Below are 22056 nucleotides of genomic sequence, written 5' to 3'. Positions count from 1 at the left end.
TCTGCCAGCTCACAGTTCGTATATCGCTGCATGCTCTTTGTGCGGCGACTACTGCTTGAATGAGTAAACCAGAAATTTTCCATCTCGCGAACTGATGAACAGTGCCGTGTACCGACTTACGGTGATGTTTCCGGTTATGGGTTCCTATGCGATTCACATTCCTTTAGATGTTATCTACCTCCCCTAAACGTTTGTACCAATATTTTTGAGACACCCTGTATATAGGGGTCCACATAGAGAAACATATGCATATATGTATGCTTCTCTGTGTGTGTATATATATGTTTGAACACTGGGTTTTCTGAAAAGAAAATTCAAAGTTTTATATTTAAAACAACTCAACTTTATTCTTATTTTTATGTAAATATATAATAATAATTTTATTTATCATCAGTTTGCTATACATAGAATGAATAATTTGAATAAATGGACCCCCCAGGGGTTTTCGGACTCCAGTTTGGGACATGCTGGGCTAGACTATCGGCTAGAGAGCTTATTAAGCAGGTACCTTAGAAGTGATTTAATTGAAACTGAAGGGAAAGATTTATAGATTGAATTGTAATGTTTCTTTTAGTCATTGAATTGTTAATCGTTGGAAAAATTTGTGGGTTACATTTAGTGAAGTAAAAGTTTTGAGCTGTCTTGCACTGCATAGCTAAATACCAATTCAAAAATGGTTTATGACAAGCTTTCTTGTGCATTTTTGGTTCATTCCTAAAACTTTAAACTTGGACTACAATTCCAAAGGTGCAGTGCTTCCTTTGCACTCACTTAATTCCAACTTTCTCACCTTCATATCTTTTTCAAAAACTTGGATTTTTTTTTTTTAATCAGTTAGGTAGGTCACATTTTTTACATATGACTTAATTGAACAGTTTTTTTTAATTCAAAATTTTTGAATTAAAATTTCAGTAGTAATGATGATATTAAAATAAGTTTTAACTTTGAAAACTTGTTTTAATATAATTTTTATAAAGAATGCTTGTGATTTTAATTTGAGAAATGATTAATATAAATATGAATGTAGAGTGTGGGAAATTCTTTTTGACAATTTTTTTTATTTTTTCAATTCATGAAATTTTAGATAATGATGATGGAACATCATGCTTGTTTAGTGGGGTACACTATAACGATGGAGAAGAGTGGAATCCAGATCCATGTACATCTTGCAAGTGTCTTTTGGGAACTACAATATGTGATTCCGAAGAGTGTCCTGAAGTTGAGTGCAAGACACAAAAATACATTCCTTTAGGAAAATGTTGTCCAGTTTGTGCAGGCAAGTAAAGATGAAAGAAACTTTAAAGTAATAAAATTGTTCCTATTGTTAGTTGAAATAAAATAAAATTGGAATAATGTTATAGTGTTCTATTTTCAAAATAGAACACTATAACAGTACTTGCTAACTTTTTTTTTTTTAGCTGTGGCCCAAATCCATTTTGATGTCCTTTTGGTGATCCATGTTAAAAAAAATACAGGAAGTCCTCTTTGTTTGTTGTATTTATATTCTGTTCCTAGAACTGCAACAAAAAAAAAAGGGCATCTACCTCCAAGTGCATTGACTTGCATGTGACATATATTATATGAAAGATGTTTCAAAGGCAAAAAAATATATTTTATTTGTGTGCATAAAAAGCACAGTTTTTTAAGGTTCATGTTTAATAAAGTTTAAAAATATTGCAAAATAGAAAAACAATTGGCGACTCAACTCCCTCCTCATTCCATGTACATTTTTCCCTCTCTTCCATATAATTCATGTTCTTTAGTAGCCAACTGATTTTCTCCTTCATATAAACTTCATGTAATATAAGCTGGAAATAAACAAAAATGTCCCCATTTTATATTTTCATGGACTTGGATTGTGTGGCCTCATTTTTCTCAAAGGAAAAACTTATTTTTTGTTGGAACGTCTTGTTTTATTTGCTTTTCTTTCTCTTTTTAAAGTATTTTGCAATGGAAAATTGCATTTAAAGTGATCAAACCACCTGTGGCTAGTGTTAAAAGCTTCATCATTTGCACTTTTGTCCAATACATGATTTATTTGCATATGGGTTGTGACCATAGGTTAAGAACTATTGCACTGTGATTTTCATTTAATATATACAAGAATTTTAACCACAGAATGTTAGATTTGTTTTAGGGTATCTATAGCATCCCCAGGGGCTCACATCTGGTGAGTATGGGCTTTGCAAACCCAGAGTCCTAAGCTGAATATTGTCATTATTCTCTTTCTTGCTTTCTTGGTGATTCCCTTCTACTTCTGACTCTCCCCCCCCTCTCTCTCTCAAATAATGTGGGAATTTGTTTTTTTTTTTTTGATTGGTGCAGCATAAGCCTCAGGCTTCCTTGCACCATATGGCTAATAATAATAACAACCATTCCAATCATCGTGTCAACAACCGGTATGGTACCAAAGACCCTACATAGCAGTCTAGCCGCAATAGGTCTCTCAGAGAACACCTACAAGGAACTCCAGAAAGTCGCAATCCTGAACGCCTATAGGATAGTCGGAGATTTCCTCAACAGACAGTAACACCAGACATTACAACCACCCTGTGTACATGGTAGCAGTACCCATCATGGAGTGGAATCCCCCAGTCAGGGAGAAATAATATAAGAGCAATAACAATAATAATAATAATCCTGTTCTGTTTCATCATGATTTTAGAAAACTGGCCCCTTTAGTGAGGAAGTTTTCTGATAGTAGCAGATTGTGTGTGGTGAGTTTCTTTGTGGAATTTTGAAATTTTTAAAATTGAATATTTTGTGCATAAATGTTTTGGAATATTAATTTGTTTTTATTTTGACTTTGTTGCCCAACATTAGAGTGAAATTAAAATTTAGAACTGAAAAAACTTTTAGTTCAGAAATCCAGAAAAGTTTATAGTTTTGGCTTCTATAAGCCTAAATTGGAAAATTGAAACTATTGGATTCAAACTTTTCTTTCAATTTTCAAAGTTATTTTCTAGCTGCCATCTATTATAAAATATGTCTACAGTTACTTAGAACTGCAGATAAGATAGTTCAGCACTTACCTGAATATTTCTAGATAATTCATACATAAACAAATACATTATTTGAAATGACCTTTGAAACATATGTTTATACTGTTGTCTGAAAATTCTATATGTATGTGTACTGTACTCCAGATATAATTTCGCAGGAAATCTGAAAATAATTTCCTAAAACCGTTGTGGAAACCAAAGATGAATTTTTTAATTTTGAAACAACTTTTCACAATGAAAATATGGAACACACTAACTATTTAATCAATTATAATAACTGTTCACAAATCATCTCCCCAATTATGAAATCTTATTTTTATGCTACAATACAGAACTGCCATTGTCAGCACATGCAGAAGGAATGTTTAGTATTAGTACAGACAAGAAATTCATTAGTAGATGCAAGAAAGCAAGCTTATACACCATCAGCCAAAAAAAAAATTCCCATTTCACCCATACATTCACTCCAAAAGTTTTGTCCAGTTCTTCCTTGATTTATTTAAGCTATCAACTTCCACAATGACAGATGGAAGCTTGTTCCAGCAACCAACCACCCGCTGGCTAAAGGCAAATTTGTGCACATCTATTCTACAACTAACTTTCCTCAATTTGAATTTATGCCCTCTCAGGTGCATAATCGGAGCAAGAGGAAGAATCCTGTGTGCTCAAACCATTCAAGGCCTTATACACCTTAATCAGATCACTTCACAGGTACTTAGTCTCCAGATTTTGTAATTTGCAGAACTTAAGCCTTTCTTGCTAAGAGCAACCCTTTGTTCCACTCACTAATCTCATTGCCCTTCCCTGTTCTCATTCCAGTAGCTCTACACCCTTCCTATAATGAGGTCTCCAGACCTGTATGTCCGAGATGTAGCCAGACCATTGCCTCATATAAGGGGATAATTACCTCCTTATCCCTGCTAGCAAAATTCTTGTAATGCAGATAGATCATTTCATGTCTGATGAGGGAAAATTATCTAATGCAAATGCAGCTCTTATTGAAATTTAATAAATATTTTAGGTCATTGAGATATATCTGTATAAACAATTATTTCTCTGACTGTTGCCTTAAGGTCAAATTTAGGTTGAGAAGTAAGCAAAATTTGAAGCCTCTGTGGAAAATTAACATAGTTTTACTCTAAAACAGAGCCTTAAAGAAAATTTTACAACTGTATTTCTACAGTAAAAAAAGAATTAATAATTCAGTTGGGAGAGGGGAAATACCATACTTGAGAATTACTAGAATTCTTACATTTTTTTCAAAATTCACACAGACTTTTCTATTTTAGGTTGATGGTTTTCATTAGCATGCTCACCTGATGAATCACCTGATTGGATAGATGGTCCTCAGCTTGCCTGATGGCAGCTGAGGACCATATATCACTTCTCTCTCTGTCAGTGCATTTGGGTACAGTATAGTTAGGTCTGTGCTGTTGTATCATACCTTGAAACCCACTTGCAATTTAAGGCAAAAAATAAATGCTACTTTCCTGTGTTTTGTTGTGCAAATAATAAAGCATAATTAATTGTGGTATTATTCATAAAGTTTCACAAATGCTTTGTCAACATTGTTGATAAATTAGTGAATGTTTAATATTACTTTGAATTGATTAATGATTCTTGCCATAGTTCCTGATAATTGCAAATCTTTATAAATATTTCTCATTAAATTTTGCAGAAGATGGTTGATTCAAAGCAATTTGCCTTTCATACATTAAAGTAAAGCTTACCCTCTCATGTTATTTTAATTTTGCAGCCATCATTGAATTGGAAAGAATAAAAGAATTGTTTCTTTCAAACAAAGCAGTATTCTCTGTGCATTATGAATTTTTTTTGCTGCTATTTTATCTTTTGTAGAGATATTTTTTGCTATTTTATCTTTTGTAGAGATATTTTTTGCTATTCCTGTACATAAACATCTTATTATACATTTCTTTTTTTATTCCTTAGATGAAGAAAGTCTTTCTCCTGAAGAGACAATAAGACCGGTAATAACAATAGCACTTTTTAGAGCTTGCCAGTTTTGAAATCTTAACAAGCTAATTTCTCTTAAATGCATATTTAATTCTTATTTTTTGTCTCTGTTTTTTGTTGTTTTGTTATAATATAATTGAGCCTTGAATTTTTAGATACCTGCTTTCCATATCTTGAAATTTACCTTTATTATTTATATTTTTATAATATCGTTTTTTAAATTGACTTATATGTTTTTGATTTATATCAGACAGTGCTATAAATTTTTATAACATAATCTTTAGTTGTCCATTTCTTTTAGTATCCTATCAAGAAAAGTGTTTTTGTTAATTGTATCTTGATGGTAGGCATAGTATACAGTGTTGTCAAATCAAAATGTACCATTTTGATTTGACAGCATTAAATTTGAAAGTGTCTGAAATTCTGCCCAGACTCGATAGGAGGGAGTATATGATGAGAGCCTTGTCAATCAATTTGGCTTTGGAGAAAATGAGCAAGGCTCAAGGGGTAGAATTTTTTTCAGTGTGGTTTGTGCTTGTTAACAGGAGAGACTGCTTCTACAGGGATGGGATACACTTAAATAGAAAGGGTGCAAGAATATTTGCTGATGTTATCGAGGCAGTGTTAGGTGGGTCGGAAAACTGCTAGCTTGGGGGGGATTCACAGATTAAAAGGTTAAAAGTAGTCACAGGCAGAGATGAAGGTGATTCTTGCACAACTTCTATTAGTAGCGACCTGAAGTGAGGGCTGCTGGGGGTTTCAGGGACTGATGGCAGTCATCTTGAAACAGGTGGGTATATGGGATGTGTTAGGGTAACTAATAATAAGGATAGGTACATGTATACTTGCATGTGTACCAATGCTAGAAGTATAGTAAATAAATTTGAAGAATTTGAAGTGTTGGTCAAGACATCAAAGGCGGATATTGTTGGGATAGCAGAGACGTGGTGTCAGACAGATATAAGGAATGCAGAACTGGAATTTGGGGAGTACAATGTGTACAGAAAGGATAGACAGGATAGGAAGGGAGGAGGTGTTATGCTGTTAATTAAGAAAAACATAAAATCAAAAGAAGTGCATCCAGTTGATATAAATGAACAGTGCACTGTATAGTCAGTTTGGTGTGACCTAAGCACTGCGAAAGCAAAAATAAGAGTAGGAGTGTGTTATAGGCCTAATGACTCGAATGAGTAAACTGAACGATTGTACAGAGAAAGAGAGTGGGCTAGTAAATCAGAATGTCTTATAATGGGGGATTTTAACTTCCCAGATATTGACTGGAACTTGTGGGTTGGTCACTCACACACTAGTAAGACTCTTGTGGATTTATTGGATGATTGTTTTCTGCAGCAGCATGTTCGAGAGGCAACCAGAGAGGATAATACTCTTGATCTAGTTATCAGCAGTGATCATTCGTGTATTAAGAATTTGCAGATAAAGGAACCACTAGGTGGCAGTGATCACAGTGTACTGATGTGAGATTTACTTAAAGATATAATTACCATCAGAGGTAAAGGAAATGGTTTTTGCTTCCGTAAAGGTGAGTACAGTGGTCTCAGACAGCTTTTAAATTCTGTACAGTGGGATCAACTGACGATGATACCAACAGTAAATTCTAAGTGGGAAGCATTCAAGGAATTAATCGTGGATGCTACTAAAAGTTTCATACCTATTAAGAAATATTGTTCAATGTTTAGGCCTAAATGGTTATCAAATGAACTAATTAGACTCGTGCCAGAGAAAAAAAATGCATGGGATGCATATAAATTATCAAGCGACTCAGAAGCCTATGGCAGATATAAGCTAGTCTGTGATCAGGTAACAAAGGAGGTTAGGCAGGCGAATGCAGATTATGCGAAATCTTTGGCAAAATATGCTAAGAAAAACAGCAAGGATATCTTTACTTATATAAACTCTAAAAGGAAGGGGATGAATCAGATTGATCCACTTGACATCGATGGTTTGACTGTTGATGCTCCTGCTCAGATAGCAAACAAACTCAATGAGTATTTTGCATCTACATTTGCACATGACGAGTTGTTAAGGTTTGAAAATGGCAGAAGGTTATCAAATTGTAGCAGTGTTCTTAATGATTTTGTAATAACTGAGAACAAAGTGGAGGAGAAATTGTTGAAGTTAAAGATAAGAAAGGCACCTGAGGTGGATGGAATCTATCCAGTTATATTAAAGGAGGTGGCAAAGCAACTAAGCAAACCCTTAGCCATAATTATGAGAGCATCCTTGGACTCAGGGGAGGTCCCCACGGACTGGAGATGTGCAAATGTATCCCCAGTTCACAAAGGGGGATTGAAGGGTGACACGAGTAATTACAGACCAGTTAGTTTAACTTCTGTTCTGGGTAAAATAATGGAGTCACTGGTTAAAGATGCATTGCAGGATCATCTAGACAAGGCTGCAGCAATAATTCAGACACAGCATGGGTTTGTTATGGGAAAGTCTTGTCTGACAAATTTGATAGGATATTATGATGTGGTTACAAAGGAACTGGATGCAAAAAATAATTTTGATATCATATATTTGGATTTCAGGAAAGCTTTTGACACTGTTGCGCATGTAAGACTATTGTACAAATTGGAACATATTAAGGGTAAGTTGCTACAATGGATAAAAGGATGGTTGCGTAGGAGAAGACAGCGGGTGGTAATCAATGGGTGCTGCTCTTCGTGGACTAATGTTATTACTGGAGTCCCACAGGGTTTGGTGTTGGGTCCTCTGTTGTTCTGTATATTTATCAATGAAATTGATGAAGATATATCAGGCTTAGTGTCGAAGTTTGCAGATGATACAAAGGTTGGCAAGGTTGTTAATGACAGTAATGGCAGTGTGCTACTGCAACAGGATCTAGATAATTTGGGCAGATGGGCTAAGAAGTGGCAACTGAAGTTTAACCTTGACAAATGCAAAGTAATGCACATGGGTAGAAGTAACTGCAGAGAAACATACCAACTGTGTGGTACTGCACTTAAGGTGGTAGAAAATTAAAAATAGCTGGGAGTAATTGTGCAGTCAGATATGAAGTTTTCTGAGTAATGCAGACAGGCTGCCAGTGCAGGTCATAGGGTTTTGTCAATGATATATAGGAATTTTGCTAGCCGGGAAAAGGAGGTGATTGTCCCTCTGTATAAGGCAATAGTCAGGCCATGCCTTGAGTACTGCGTACAAGTCTGGAGGCCTCATTTTAGGAAGGATGTAGATTTGCTTGAGCATGTACAGAGAAAGGCAACAAGATTTGTGAGGGGAATGAAGAGATCCTCTTACCAAGAGAGGCTTAAGTGCTGCAAATTTCAGTGGCTGGAGACTAGGTACCTGCACAGTGATCTGATTGAGGTGTATAAGGCCTTGAATGGATTGAGCACACTAATTCTGATGGGATCCTTCCACTTGTTCAGATTACTAACCTAAGGGAGCATAAATTCAAATTAAGAAAAGACAGCTGTGCAGAAATTTGCCTTTAGCCAGTGGGTGGTTAATTGCTGGAACAAACGTCTGTCTGTCATTGTGGAAGTTGATAGTTTAATAAATTTAAGAAGGAACTGGACAGGCATTTGGACGAAATGGTGTGTTTTTTTTTTTTTTTTTTTTTTAGCTGATGCTGCATAAGCTCATACACTTGCTTTCTTGCATTACATGCCACTACTACTGCTAACTGTTTCCCTTTACTTAGCCAGCCCACAGTCCAATTGAAAATCTTCCTAGTAATCCCAGCATGTTCTAGTTTGTATAGCAACTGTTCATAACAAACCAAATCAAAAGCATTACTAAAATTTAGATGTGTAGTGCCAAAACTTGTTTCTAGCATTTAAGTACCTCACCATGTTAATTAACCAGGCTTGTCAGCAATATTCTTCTTTCACAAACACATTATGTAGTCCCTTTAAGACTTAATTCTTATCAAGATATTTTTGTATTGTATGGATTTATTTTGTATGCTTACTGACTAATTCCATTATCTTACTTGCTGTTTCCCTCCTTTATGAATGTGAGACATGGGCACTGCCTCAGTCCAAAATAATTGCCACTCCGCAGTCTAGCGATGTTGCATTCTTTAAGGGGCGCCTCCGTAGCCAGGTGGGGAGGAGCAGCTGTGCGTAGCACATTCTTCTTGTTTAGACCAGTGTTCGAGCCTGTGACCACCAAATACAGAGGATGTGGAAAGGTTAGGGAATGACCACCGCATATCCCCGGAGCAATATGGCCTTAGTTGCTAATGCTCCTAAAAACCAAAATAACATAACTTTAACCTCAGTATTTTTTTCTGATGGGTGTTTCTCAGAGATTATATCACTAATCTTACTGCAATCTGATTCTCTTCATTTCTACCTCATTCAAATGTGCTTTCATTTGTAAAAATGGATGCAAAATGTCTGTTCCAGCTGGATTGTCTAAGATTTCACCATTTCAGACCTGGAGGGAACCTACTTGATTTACTGTCTTTTTTTTGCATTAAAATATATAAAAAAAAATTGTTAGCTCTTGTTTTCAGTAATTTCTCATATTCAGCTCTTACTTTTCTTATCTGATCTGTAGTAGTATTACATATTGATTATGAGCAGTGATTCTTCATGCATTAAGAATCTGCAGATAAATGAACCACTAGGTGGCAGTGATCACAGTGTGCTGAAGTGGGATTTACTCAAAGAGGTAACTACCATTAGGGGTAAAGGGAAGGGTTATTGCTTCCGTAAAGGCGACTACGATGGACTGAGACAGTATTTAAATTCTATACAGTGGGACCAACTGATGATGTTACCAACAGCAAATTCAAAATGGGAAGCATTCAAAGAACTTATCTTGGAAGCTACTAGGCTTTACATACCAACTAAGAAATATTGTTCAAGGTTTAGGCCAAAATGGATGTCAGATGAACTAATGAGGCATATGGCAGAGAAGAAAAATGCATGGGATACTTACAAATTAACACATGACACAGAAGCCTATGATAGATACAAGTTGATATGCAACCAAGTTACAAAGGAGGTTAGGCAGGCGAAAGCAGATTACGAGAAATCCTTGGCAAGGGATGCAAAGAAAAACAGCAAAGAGTTCTTTACTTATGTAAACTCTAAAAGGAAGGGGATGAATCAGATTGGTCCACTTGATATCGATGGGTCAACTATTGATGACCCTGCTCAGGTAGCTAACAAACTAAATGAATATTTTGCATCGACATTCACACATGAGGAGTTATTCAGCGAGGGGAATGCCAGAGGTGTACTCAACTCTAGCAGTAAGCTAAAGAATCTTGAAATAACTGGGAGTAAAGTGGAGGAGAAACTGTTGAAGATAAACACAAGAAAGGCACCCCTTTATGTGGATGGGATCTATCCAGTTATATTAAAGGAGGCAGCAAAGGAAGTAAGCAAACCCTTAGCCATAATTATGAGAGCTTCCTTGGACTCAGGGGAGGTACTCATAGACTGGAAATGTGCAAATGTGACCCCAATTCACAAAGGAGGATCAAAGGCTGACACAAGTAATTATAGACCTGTGAGCTTAACTTCTGTTCCAGGAAAATTAATGGAGGCACTGGTTAAAGAAGCACTGCAGGATCATTTAGACAAGACTTCAGTTATAGCTCAGACACAGCATGGTTTTGTTAAGGGGAAGTCTTGCCTGACCAATTTGATTGAATACTATGATGCAGTCACAAAAGAACTGGATGCAGGGAATAACTTTGATATTATATACTTGGATCTTAGAAAGGCTTTTGATACTGTTGCACATGGAAGACTGCTACACAAATTGGAGCAGTGTGACATTGGAGGCAAATTGCTGCTATGGATAAAGGGGTGGTTGAGGGGGAGAAGACAGAGAGTGGTAATCAATGGACACTGCTCGTCGTGGACTAATGTTATTAGTGGATTCCCTCAGGGCTCAGTGTTGGGTCCATTATTGTTTTCTGTATTTATAAATGATATTGATGATGGTATATCAAGCTTAATGTCCAAGTTTGCAGACAATACAAAGGTTGGCAGGGTTGTCAAGGACACTACTGACACTATGCTGCTGCAACAGGATCTGAAAAGGTTGAGCAGATGGGCTGAGAGGTGGCAAATGAAGTTTAACATTGACAAATGTAAAGTACTACACATGGGAAACAGCAACCCCAGAGCAACGTATCAACTCTGTGGTACTACACTGACAGTGGTAGAGAATGAAAGGGACCTGGGGGTGGTTGTGCAGGCAGATATGAAGTTCTCTGAGCAGTGCAGATGGGCTGCAAGAGTAGCTCATGGAGTATTGTCAATGATATACAGGAATTTTTCCAGCAGGGATAAGGAGGTGATTATTCCATTGTATAAGGCAATGGTCAGGCCACACCTAGAGTACTGTATACAGGTCTGGAGGCCTCATTTCAAGAAGGATGTAGAGCTGCTGGAACGAGTACAGAGAAGGGCAACAAGATTAGTGAATGGAACAAAGGGGTGCTCTTACGAAGAAAGGCTTAAGTTTTGCAAATTACAGTGTCTGGAGACTAGGCACCAGCGAGGTGATCTGATAGAGGTGTATAAAGCCTTGAATGGTTTGAGCATGCTCAATGCTGATGGGATTCTTCCTCTAGCTCAGAAAAATCACCTGAGAGGGCATAAATTCAAATTGAGGAAAGACAGATGTAGGATAGATGTGCGGAAATTTGCCTTTAGCCAGCGGGTGGTTGGTTGGTGGAACAGACTCCCATCCCTAGTGGTGGAGGTTGATAGCCTAAATAAGTTTAAGGCTCAGCTGGACAGGTATTTTGAACGAACAGAGGGGTGAAGTGGAAGTGGGTTTTTTTTTTTTTTTTTTTTTTGGCTGATGCTGCATCAGCTTGCTTTCTTGCATCAAATGCCTCTACTGATGCTAATGCTAATATCTGCATATAGTTCTCATATGTGGAAATGTATTTTGCTGACTAGAGGGAAATATTAAACTTTCAGGCTAATATAAATTTAATTTGATATACTCTTTGAAACAGAATTGTTTCACTGAACTATAAAAGGAGTAATAACTATAGCTCCAAATGATTTGTCATTACATACTACCTGTATGAAAGGATTATGATCCCCCACTTTCAACCAAGGGGTGAAGTCCAACTGTAGGGTAGCTGTAGACATTGACCATGTTAATCTCTGGTACATCTAACTACATTACTTTTTTGCCAGGAGCTGTGCAGTTAGTAAGAACTGGGCAGTTAGTAAGAACATGAATGTACTGACCTCCCAAAGCTCTTGCATTGATATTGAATTTTTCCATATAAGCATAAAATATCTTACTGAGTTTTTCTTGTAGTTGCTGAGGATGGTAAACTTTCCTGCATTATTGTAGGAATTGAGCAGGGAGGTTTTGAATGTACAGCAACTGAGTGAGACATGATTTATGAAGTGGAATAGTTTGGTCTCTTAGTATGGATTTTTCCCTTCTCATATATAAGATATGTGGCTTATATGTGGTATATGTGGCTTAGTTGTAGGAGCTGTCTCCATGTGACCCTATGGAGCACTGCAAGCCAGTGCTTGTCTGAACCCATGTACCATGGTGGGCAGTACCATCTGTACCAAACTACAGGCATACCTCGGTTAACGTTACCTCTGATACCGAAGCTTCGATATAACGAAGTCGGCAATTTCAAGCCCCATTTAACATAAAAAAATATTCCAGTTTAATCACATGAAATCTAAACAAACTGAAGAAATTACGGAAACCTTTGGGGCTTCTCGTGGTTGGTTTGAGAAATTTAAAAAACGGGCCAGGATTCATAGTGTAAAATTAACAGGAGAAGCTGTAAATAAGTTTCCAGTAAAACTAAAGGAAATAATTGAACGTGAAAATTTTCCAAATTTGGTGTTCAATGTTGACGAAAGCGGTTTGTTCTGGAAACGGCTACCAACAAAAAGCTTCATTTCTATTGAAGAAAAATCAGTTGCTGGGTTCAAAGCAGCCAAAGACCGTTTAACGTTACCCTTTGGATCAAATGCCTCTGGCGATTATAAATTAAAATTGTTATTAGTTTACCATTCAGAAAATCCGAGGGCGTTAAAAGGTAACATAAAAATGAATTTACCTGTAATATGGAAAGCAAATAGAAAAGCGTGGGTTACCAAGGGGTTATTTACTGATTGGTTTGTTAACCACTTTTGTCCTGAAGTAAAACGGTATTGTCAAAAAAAACAACTTTGAAGAAAAAGCTCTTTTGTTGTTAGACAATGCTCTGGGACATCCTACTGATCTTAACACGTTGGACACATGCATTCCTGTCAAAGTTGTGTTTCTTCTAGCAAACACAACTTCCCTGATTCAACCATTGGATCAGGGAGTAATAGCATCATTTAAAGCTTATTATCTGCGTCGAACATTAAGCAGTTTAACTGAACTAGAGGATAAAGAGGAAATGACAGTTAAAACTTTTTGGAAAAACTACACCATTAAAATCGCAATTGAAAACATTGATAGTTCTTAGAAAGAAGTCACTAAGAAATGCTTAAATGGAGTTTGGTGCAAAATATGGCCAGAAGTTGTACTAGAAGAAGAAAATAACATCCAAGAAATTAGAAATGAAGTTATCCAGATGGCTCAATCAATAGGTTTCGAAAATGTCGATGAAGAGGATGTTAGGAATTTATTGAATGCAGAAGATGATGGTCTTTCAGTGGAAAATTTAGAAAACCTTGTTAGCAACGAAGACAAAGATAATGAAGACGAAGTTAAAGAAGTTCCTGCCGAAAAAGTGTTAACAACCAAAGATTTAAAAAAGGTGCTTAAATGAATTTTTTTAGTGAAAATGATCCTGACTTAGGAAGAAGTGTTATAGTTAAGCGATCAGTGTTAAATGCAATAACTCCGTATAGGCAATTGTTAAATGAAAGAGGAAAAAAGCGTAAACAATCAACTTTGGACTCATATTTTAAAATGTGATTTCACTTTGTATGTAAGTTGACTGTTTATTTAATAAAACTTTTCTTTGTTCGAAAAAAAAGCTTTTCATTTTCTTTACATAAGAACGTATCCCTATTCTGGCCATAGTATTTTTACCTCTGAAAACGAAGTTTCGCTTAACGAAGTAATTTCGTGGAACGCATCCTATTCGTTATTCGAGGTATGCCTGTATATCAAAAAATCTGGATTGGATGTACTGGAGTAGTGAGTGAAACCTGCAGAAATCTGCTTATTGATTTCTATAAGGGTATAGGCACAAATTGTTTACTCCTTATAAGACATGGACTGTTAGACATGTCGTTATGGAGGCTTTGCTTTTGCTATTCCTAAATTTATATACCTGATTTAGCTTTGACAGTTTTGTTCCCTGCTGTTTGAAGGAATGTTGAGCTTTGTAACTGCAGTTTCTGTGGCTGGTTTAAGACAAAGGCTATTCCACCTCAGCTTCTTTCCAGGAAATGCATTTCCTCAGCTGCATATTTGTAGTCTGGTAATGAGCTGTATACTTGGAGCCACTAGTTGGTGTCCCTGGAGTCCAAGATAATTTTAGTTTGGTGGAGATATCAGGAGTTTTTTCTTGAGAAATCCAGTTTTTTCCTGCACCTAGAAAAACTAAGTTATGTTTTATGGTTGTTCTTAGTTGTTGTTTGTTGTTTTATGGCGCATTGGCAGTTGATCTTAGTAGGAAGCTAGATCTTTCTACTGACCTACATTGTAGAATGCCGTATCATCTAGACTGTGGATATAGACTAAGTGCTGGGAGACACTTTGACCGGTGAGAAAGATGGAATAATAAGAGAGACAGAGATTTATTAGTTATATATGATGTAACCATATAATATATCGCTCACCGCTGTATTTATTTCAGAGGCCTGACTTTCCTGATGTAGGACCTGCAGTAGGGCCACCTGGTTTTTCTGTTCTTCCCGTACATGGTGGACAGGTAAGTAAATTTCATCCAAATTTAGAAGTAGCAGAGCAGTTGTAAATTCTTGCTTTAATAGGCCTTAATAGTTCTCAGCATTTTTGGAAAAACTAATTTATTGCAGGAGCTACCTCTCAATTGGTTATAGAATTGAAATTTAATTAATACAGTCAAAGCTCTATATAAGACCCTCCAAGGGAATGAGAAAAACATTTGTTATTTTGGAAGGACATTATATCGATTGTTCATAAAATCAGAAACAAAACAAGTAAAATTTTGAACATTTTTATGTAATTCTAATAAAATATAGTATAATCTTATAATATGCCCTACAGTATTAAACAAGAAAATTTTGATTGTAAATTTTGCATTGATTGTAGAGTGCAGTAAGGTTACAATTAAATTGTAAATTTCACTACATAGGCACCTATCAAGATCTAACAAAAGAATTGTTTCATACTTTAAAATAATCTGTCATAACACACTGTTTCAATGGTAGAGCATGTTTTAAAAGAAAATTATGAAGGTGTGGGGTAGCAGTTATTTCACTTTTGCAGTTAGGCTGCACTTGAAAAAATCTACATACAAGTTCTAATCCTTGATGAGCATCTTTCACTGAAACTTCTTGTTCAACTACAATAAATTTCTCATCTTCATCACTAAAAATAATTTCTGAAGATTCCATTACGTCTGCACTCTTCATTCATGCATATTCTGAAACATTCAATGGCCATATCCACTTCTGTATAATCTTTGAAGCTTAAGTTTTTTGTAAGTTTAGCTGATAATGCACATGCTCAAATATTTCTTCCCTGTTATCGGACTGTTCTTTGCAGTTAATAGAGGAAGAAGCATGTGAAACTTCACACATTGCATCATTCAATCCATCATGTTTGAAGCAGTGGCAATCACTTTTTCATTAACTTTATCCCATGCTGAAACACATAAATACATTGCCTGCAGGATGTCGATTTGGCATTGAATTTTGCTTTCAAGACAGCACAATTTTGTCTAATAGCATTCTTTGGTAGTTTTTCTTAAAACACTGGATTACACCTTGATCAAGTGGCTGAAGAACTGACATCATATTTGGTGGCAGGTACTCAACAATGATTGCACGTAGGTTGTTTGACAATGAGGGGTGCTTCAAAGATTATACAGAAGTGGATATGGGCATTGAATGTTTCAGGATATGCATGGATGAAGAGTGCAGATGTAATGGATATCCACAAACAGCAAAATTTTTCTATTTTTCTCACTCATCCTACCTCTAAGTCTGATCCATTCTTCCTAGATTTGTGATGTCATCCATGCCTTTTGGTTTGCTCGATACATAATTGGTAAATGTCTTCAAACCTTTAAACATTTAGGCTTCTGGGCTTTCCCAGTGATTAAAAGAGGAAGCTTCTCTGTGCCAGACATGTTTGCTGCTAGGAGAATGGTAATCTGTTATTTTTGGCCTTTTTCCACCACTGCATTTCTCGCCTTTAAATGTAAGTGTTTTATCTGGTAACAATTTAAAAAAGAGTCCAGTTTCATCAGCATTGAAGATGTCATTGTGGTCATATGTCAGCAAAACATTTTTTAAATGATTTTCCTTCCATTCCTTTGTAGCATCAGTGTTCACAGCCGCACTTAAATACATTGTACATATCATAGTGAAACTCATCTTCCTCAGTTTCTGGGTGGCACCACATTTTTGTTAGCCCTATTATGTCAGCATTATTTTTCTTAACCAGGAGTTCAAATTCACTCATTTTATTGACAACATTCCTGAAATTACTGTAGACATGGTTAAGACTAAGTATTCTTCTATATTTTACTACCCGGACACAACATACTTTGAAGTTATTTAAACTTGTTTCTGTTACTTTTAGCTTCCTGCTCATTCAAAATGTTACCACCCTCAGAACAACCTACCAATATTAACTGTTGCGGCAACGAACAAGAATTCTTGAGATGTTTGCAATGTTACTTTGGCCTATATATCAGATAAATGTGTGTCTATATTGTTCTTAATCCCCTAATTAGCAGTTTCTCCAAACCCTTAATGTATTCTCAGTGATATTAGCAAAAAACATTGTATCACCTTTGTTCAAATGAATAATATCTCTACAAAATAGATTCCATCTATTTACAAGTGCAGGACATGTTGCTAAAAAAAAAAAAAAAAAAATAAATAAATAAAAAATTCCCCCCAAATGCCTTGCAGAGTCCCTCAAGTCTTGAGTTAACCCACAAGGCTTTCAGCTTATAACTCCTCATGTCATGTTTAGGCAGAATTGCAGATATATACACATTCTACCTAACTCCCAGCATTTTTTTTCAGCATGGTCCTATATTTATCCAACAAATCATCAGGTTAGACCCCAAATGAATAATAATGCTCTCTTTATCCCACTTAAAATCTGACAATATGTTACGACCATTGTCAACTGTTACTATCAGTAAACACACCATGGTTCTAGTCCAAAATCTTTATTACAAAAATTTTACCCATTTCCCTGACAATAGAGTCTCCCAATAAAACTAAATCTCCTCAGACCAAAGCAGTATGCACTTGACTATTCGTTCTAGGACTCGAATCGGGGATGCATCATTTTGGCAGGTCATGAGATACTTGAGTCCCTGATGAGCTCCCAGTTACATTTGTTTTTAGGGCAAGCACCCATTTCTTCAGTGACTCAAATTCTTTTAATAATACACCCAAGTTTTAATGTGATATCAGTGCACTCCTTTCATAGGGTGCAAAGAAAATAATTGTCATTTGAGCTTGGTTTGTTGACTAGACCAATTTAGAATACTTGCCTCAGGCTATATAAGTGGTGGACCCACACTGAAAATGCCTGCAGCCATTTCCATCTGAATAGTGATATCTTCAGGCAATGTATTGAAAGCAGATTTTATAGCAGTCCTTATTTAGAATAATAAGGTCTGTAGTAAGATTTGAATCTAAGAAAAATTACAAAAAATTAAAATTTTTAAAATATTACAGAATTTAAATTAAGAAACTATTACAGATATTAAACTGTTACCACAGCTTAGTTTACTAGGAAGTTAAAATGAAACTACTGAAGGTACTGCAAAGATTGCAAATTAGCAGAAATAGCTTTAGAAAAGTTAAGAATTAAATTCACAAAATATTGTAAAAATTAATTTTCCAAAATTACTGAAATAAAATTTAAATATTACAGAAATTAAATTTAAACAAAAAATTTATCAGATTAAGTATCAGATGTCTACTAGACATCTGATACTTAATCTCTTTAGTTAATCCACTGGAGCCAACTTAAAATAAGTCTGCACTCTGTGGCTGCCTGCAGTGGAATTGTTAAAAGTGGGATGTTTCTTGGCTTACTGTGATGAATTACATGTTATTTTCTCTCAACATTAGCCTGATGATAGGTGCTCGCATTAAGCAAGAAGGCATAGCCAAAATTTTATTTAGTAACTGAGTATACTAGTCATTATGTTTTAGCATTAACAGTGGCAAATTATTCAAGAAAGCAAGCTTATGCAGCATCGGCAAAAAAAAAAAAAAAAAACCCACGACACCTCCCATTTCATCTGTTTATTCCTTCCGGTAGTTAGTCTAATTCTTCTTTGAATTTATTTACACTATGAACTTTCACAACAACAGATGGAAGTTTGTTGTTTTTAATCTGATTTCAAGCTATTTCAGTAAACTAAATTTTTCTCTTTCACATGGGAAAAACTGCTTGTCATTCTTAATTTAAATTTATTCATTAACTTATTTTGTTAACTTATTTGACAATTTGTTGTTAGCTTAATAAGTCAAATAAGTTAACTTATTGGTTAACTTATTTGACATTAGCATTAGTTGAGGCATGTGATGCAAGAAAGCAAGCTTATAGAACATAACAAACAGATAGCAAACAAACTGAATGAGTATTTTGCATCTACATTCACACACGAGGAGTTATTATGGTTTGAAAATGCCACAAGGTTATCAAATTGTAACAGGGTGCTCAATGATTTTGTAATAACTGAGAACAAAGTGGAGGAGAAATTGTTGAAGTTAAAGATAAGAAAGGCACCTGGGGTGGATGGTATCTATCCAGTTATATTAAAGGAGGTGGCAACGGAAGTAAGCAAACCCTTAGCCATAATTATGAGAGCATCTTTGGACTCAGGGGAGGTCCCCATGGTCTGGAGATGTGCAAATGTATCCCCAATTCACGAAAAGGGATTGAAGGGTGACACGAGTAATTATCAACCAGTTAGTTTAACTTCTGTTCCTGGTAAAATAATGGAGTCACTGGTTAAAGTTACATTGCAAGGTCATCTAGACAAGACTGCAGCAATAATTCAGACACAGCATGGGTTTGTTAAGGGAAAGTCTTGTTGAAAAATTTGATTAGGTATTAAGATGTGGTTACAAAGGAACTGGATGCAAAAAATAATTTTGATATCATATACTTGGATTTCAGGAAAGCTTTTGACACTGTTGTGCATGGAAGACTATTGTACAAATTGGAGCAGAATGGTATTAAGAGCAAGTTGCTGCAATGGATAAAAGGATGGTTGAGTTGGTGAAGACAGAAGGTGGTAATCAATCGGCACCGCTCTTCGTGGACTAATGTTATTAGTGGAGTCCCACAGGGTTCAGTGTTGGGTCCACTGTTGTTTTGTATATTTATCAATGATATTGACAAAGGTATATCAGGCTTAATGTCTAAGTTTACAGATGATACAAAGATTGGCAGGGTTGTTAATGGCAGTAATGGCAGTGTGCTACTGCAACAGGATCTAGAAAATTTGGGAAGATGTGCTGAGAAGTGGCAACTGAATGTTTAACATTGAAAAATGCCAAGTACTGCATATGGGTAGAAGTAAACCCAGAGGAACATACCAACTGTGTGGTACTACACTTAAGGTGGTAGAAAACGAAAAAACCTGGGAGTAATTGTGCAGTCAGATATGAAGTTTTCTGAGCAGTGCAGACAGGCTTGGGATTTTGTCAATGATATACAGGAATTTTGCTAGCAGAGAAAAGGAAGTGATTGTCCCTCTGTATAAGGCAATGGTCAGGCCACACCTTCAGTACTGGATACAGGTCTGGAGGCCTCATTTTAGGAAGGATGTAGATTTGCTTGCGCGTGTACAGAGAAGGGCAACAAGATTGGTAAGGGGGATGAAGGGATCCTCTTACCGAGAGAGGCTTAAGTTCTGCAAATTGCAGTGGCTGGAGACTAGGCACCTGCAAGGTGATCTGATTAAGGTGTATGAGGCCTTGAATGGGTTGAGCATACTGAATTCTGATGGGATTCTTCTACTTGTTCAGATTACGAACCTAAAGGGGCATAAATTCAAATTGAGGAAAGACAGATGTAGAATAGATGTGCAGAAATTTGCCTTTAGCCAGCAGGTGGTTAATTGCTGGAACAAACTTCCATCTGTCATGGATAGGTTAAATAAATTTGAGGAGGAACTGGACAAACATTTAGAGGGAATGGTTGTGTGAATTTTTTTTTTTTTTTGATTGATGCTGCATAAGCTCATACGCTTGCTTTCTTGCATCACATGCCACTGTTATTATTATTATTAGTAACGGCCGCATGGTGCAAGAAAGCCTATGGCTTATGCTGCACCAGCCAAAAAAAAAAAAAAAATCTGAACAAAACAATGATAAAAACAAAAAAAATAAAATAAAATAAAATAAATAACTAAATAATAATAATTAATTAAAAAAAAAAAGGAAATTAAACCTATCATCCTATGCGCTTCCCTTACCCGAAAGTACTATCAAGATGACCTTTGAATTTCCCCAAACTGTCGGCCTCTACCACCCATGAAGGCAACTTATTCCAGTAATTTATAACTACTATTCCAGTAATTTATTACTACTAATACTACTACTATCCCCTTCCTTCTAGAGTTTACATAAGTAAAGAAGTCTTTGTTGTTTTTCTTTGCATGAGGCGCCTCCGTAGCCGGGTGGGAAGGAGCAGCAGTGTGTAGCACACGCTTCTTGATTAGACCAGGGTTCGAGCCCGTCACCACCAAATATGGAGGATGTGGAAAGGTCAGGGAATGACCACCGCATATCCCGGAGCAATATGGCCTTAGTTGCTAATGCTCCTAAAAAACAAATAACAATAACAATTTTCTTTGCATCCTTTGCCAAGGATTTCTCATAATCAGCCATTGCTTGCCTAACCTCCTTTGTGACTCGATTACAGACCAGTGTATAACTGCTGTAGGCTTCTGTGTCACCTCTTAATTTATATGCATCCTATGCATTTTTCTTCTCTGCCACGAGCCTCATTAGTTTATTTTTTTATTTTATTTTTTTGGCAGTTGTTGGTGCATCGGCTTCTATGGCCATAATGCAACTACCAAGGCTTTTGCATTTTACTGTGATCCAAGCCCGAGGCAGGATTCGAACTCGCGACTTGCCAGGCAGACGCTGTACCCACCTGGCTAGCCCGGTCGGCATTAGTTCATCTGACATCCATTTATGTTTAAATTTTAACAATATTTCTTAGTTTGTATGAAAAGTCTAGTAGCTTCTAAGATTAATTTCCTGAAGGATTAATTCTCTGTGAATTCATTTAGAATTCACAGTTTTTAACATCATCAGTTGATCCCACTGTATAGAATTCAAAAACTGCCTAAGACCACTGTAATCACATTTATGTAAACAAAAACCCTTCCCTTTACCCTTGATGGTAGTTTCATCTTTAAGTAAATCCCACATCAGTAGACTGTGATCACTATCACCTAGTGTGTCCTTTATCTGCAAATTCTTAATGCATGTGTCATCACTGCTGATAATCAGTATTGCCCCCTCTGGTTGGCCCAACATATGCTGCTGTAGAAAACAATCATCCAAAAAAATCCACAAAAGTCTTGCTAGTGTGCAAGTGACCAATCCACAAGTTCCAGTCAATATCTGGAAAATTAAAATCTTCCATTACAAGACACTTTGATTTACTGGCCCACTGTATTTCTCTGCAAAATTGTTTGTTGTACTTATCAGAGTCATTAGGCCTATAACACACTCTTACTCTCATTTTCCCATTCCCAGTGTTTACGTCACACCAAACTGACTCAACATTGCACTGCCCACCCATGTCAACTGGATGCACTTTAGATTTTGTGTTTCTTAACTACACATGATTGTTTATGTCATTAATATTGATAAGAGAGCAAATGCTTAATGACCATTGTTGATATATACAGAGAAGAAATGCCAGT

The 22056-nt window shown here is 36.2% G+C and overlaps 1 protein-coding gene across 1 annotated transcript in view; it reads left to right on the top strand.

The window, feature by feature from the left end:
- LOC150075107 (uncharacterized) overlaps positions 1 to 22056 on the top strand; it is a 617581-nt gene that overhangs the window by 46709 nt on the left and 548816 nt on the right. The window contains exons 2-4 of the mRNA XM_090388926.1: positions 1085 to 1276; positions 4953 to 4990; positions 14779 to 14853. Of these exons, the coding sequence (XP_090245052.1) occupies positions 1085 to 1276; positions 4953 to 4990; positions 14779 to 14853 (305 nt within the window). The remainder of the gene's footprint in view (positions 1 to 1084; positions 1277 to 4952; positions 4991 to 14778; positions 14854 to 22056) is intronic.

Source organism: Mastigoproctus giganteus, chromosome 14, assembly GCF_048544385.1.
Source record: "Mastigoproctus giganteus isolate SK-2022 chromosome 14, ASM4854438v1, whole genome shotgun sequence".
NCBI lineage: Eukaryota > Metazoa > Arthropoda > Arachnida > Uropygi > Thelyphonidae > Mastigoproctus > Mastigoproctus giganteus.
The sequence above is the reverse complement of the archived record's forward strand: the minus strand, read 5'-3'. Positions and strand labels throughout refer to the sequence as shown.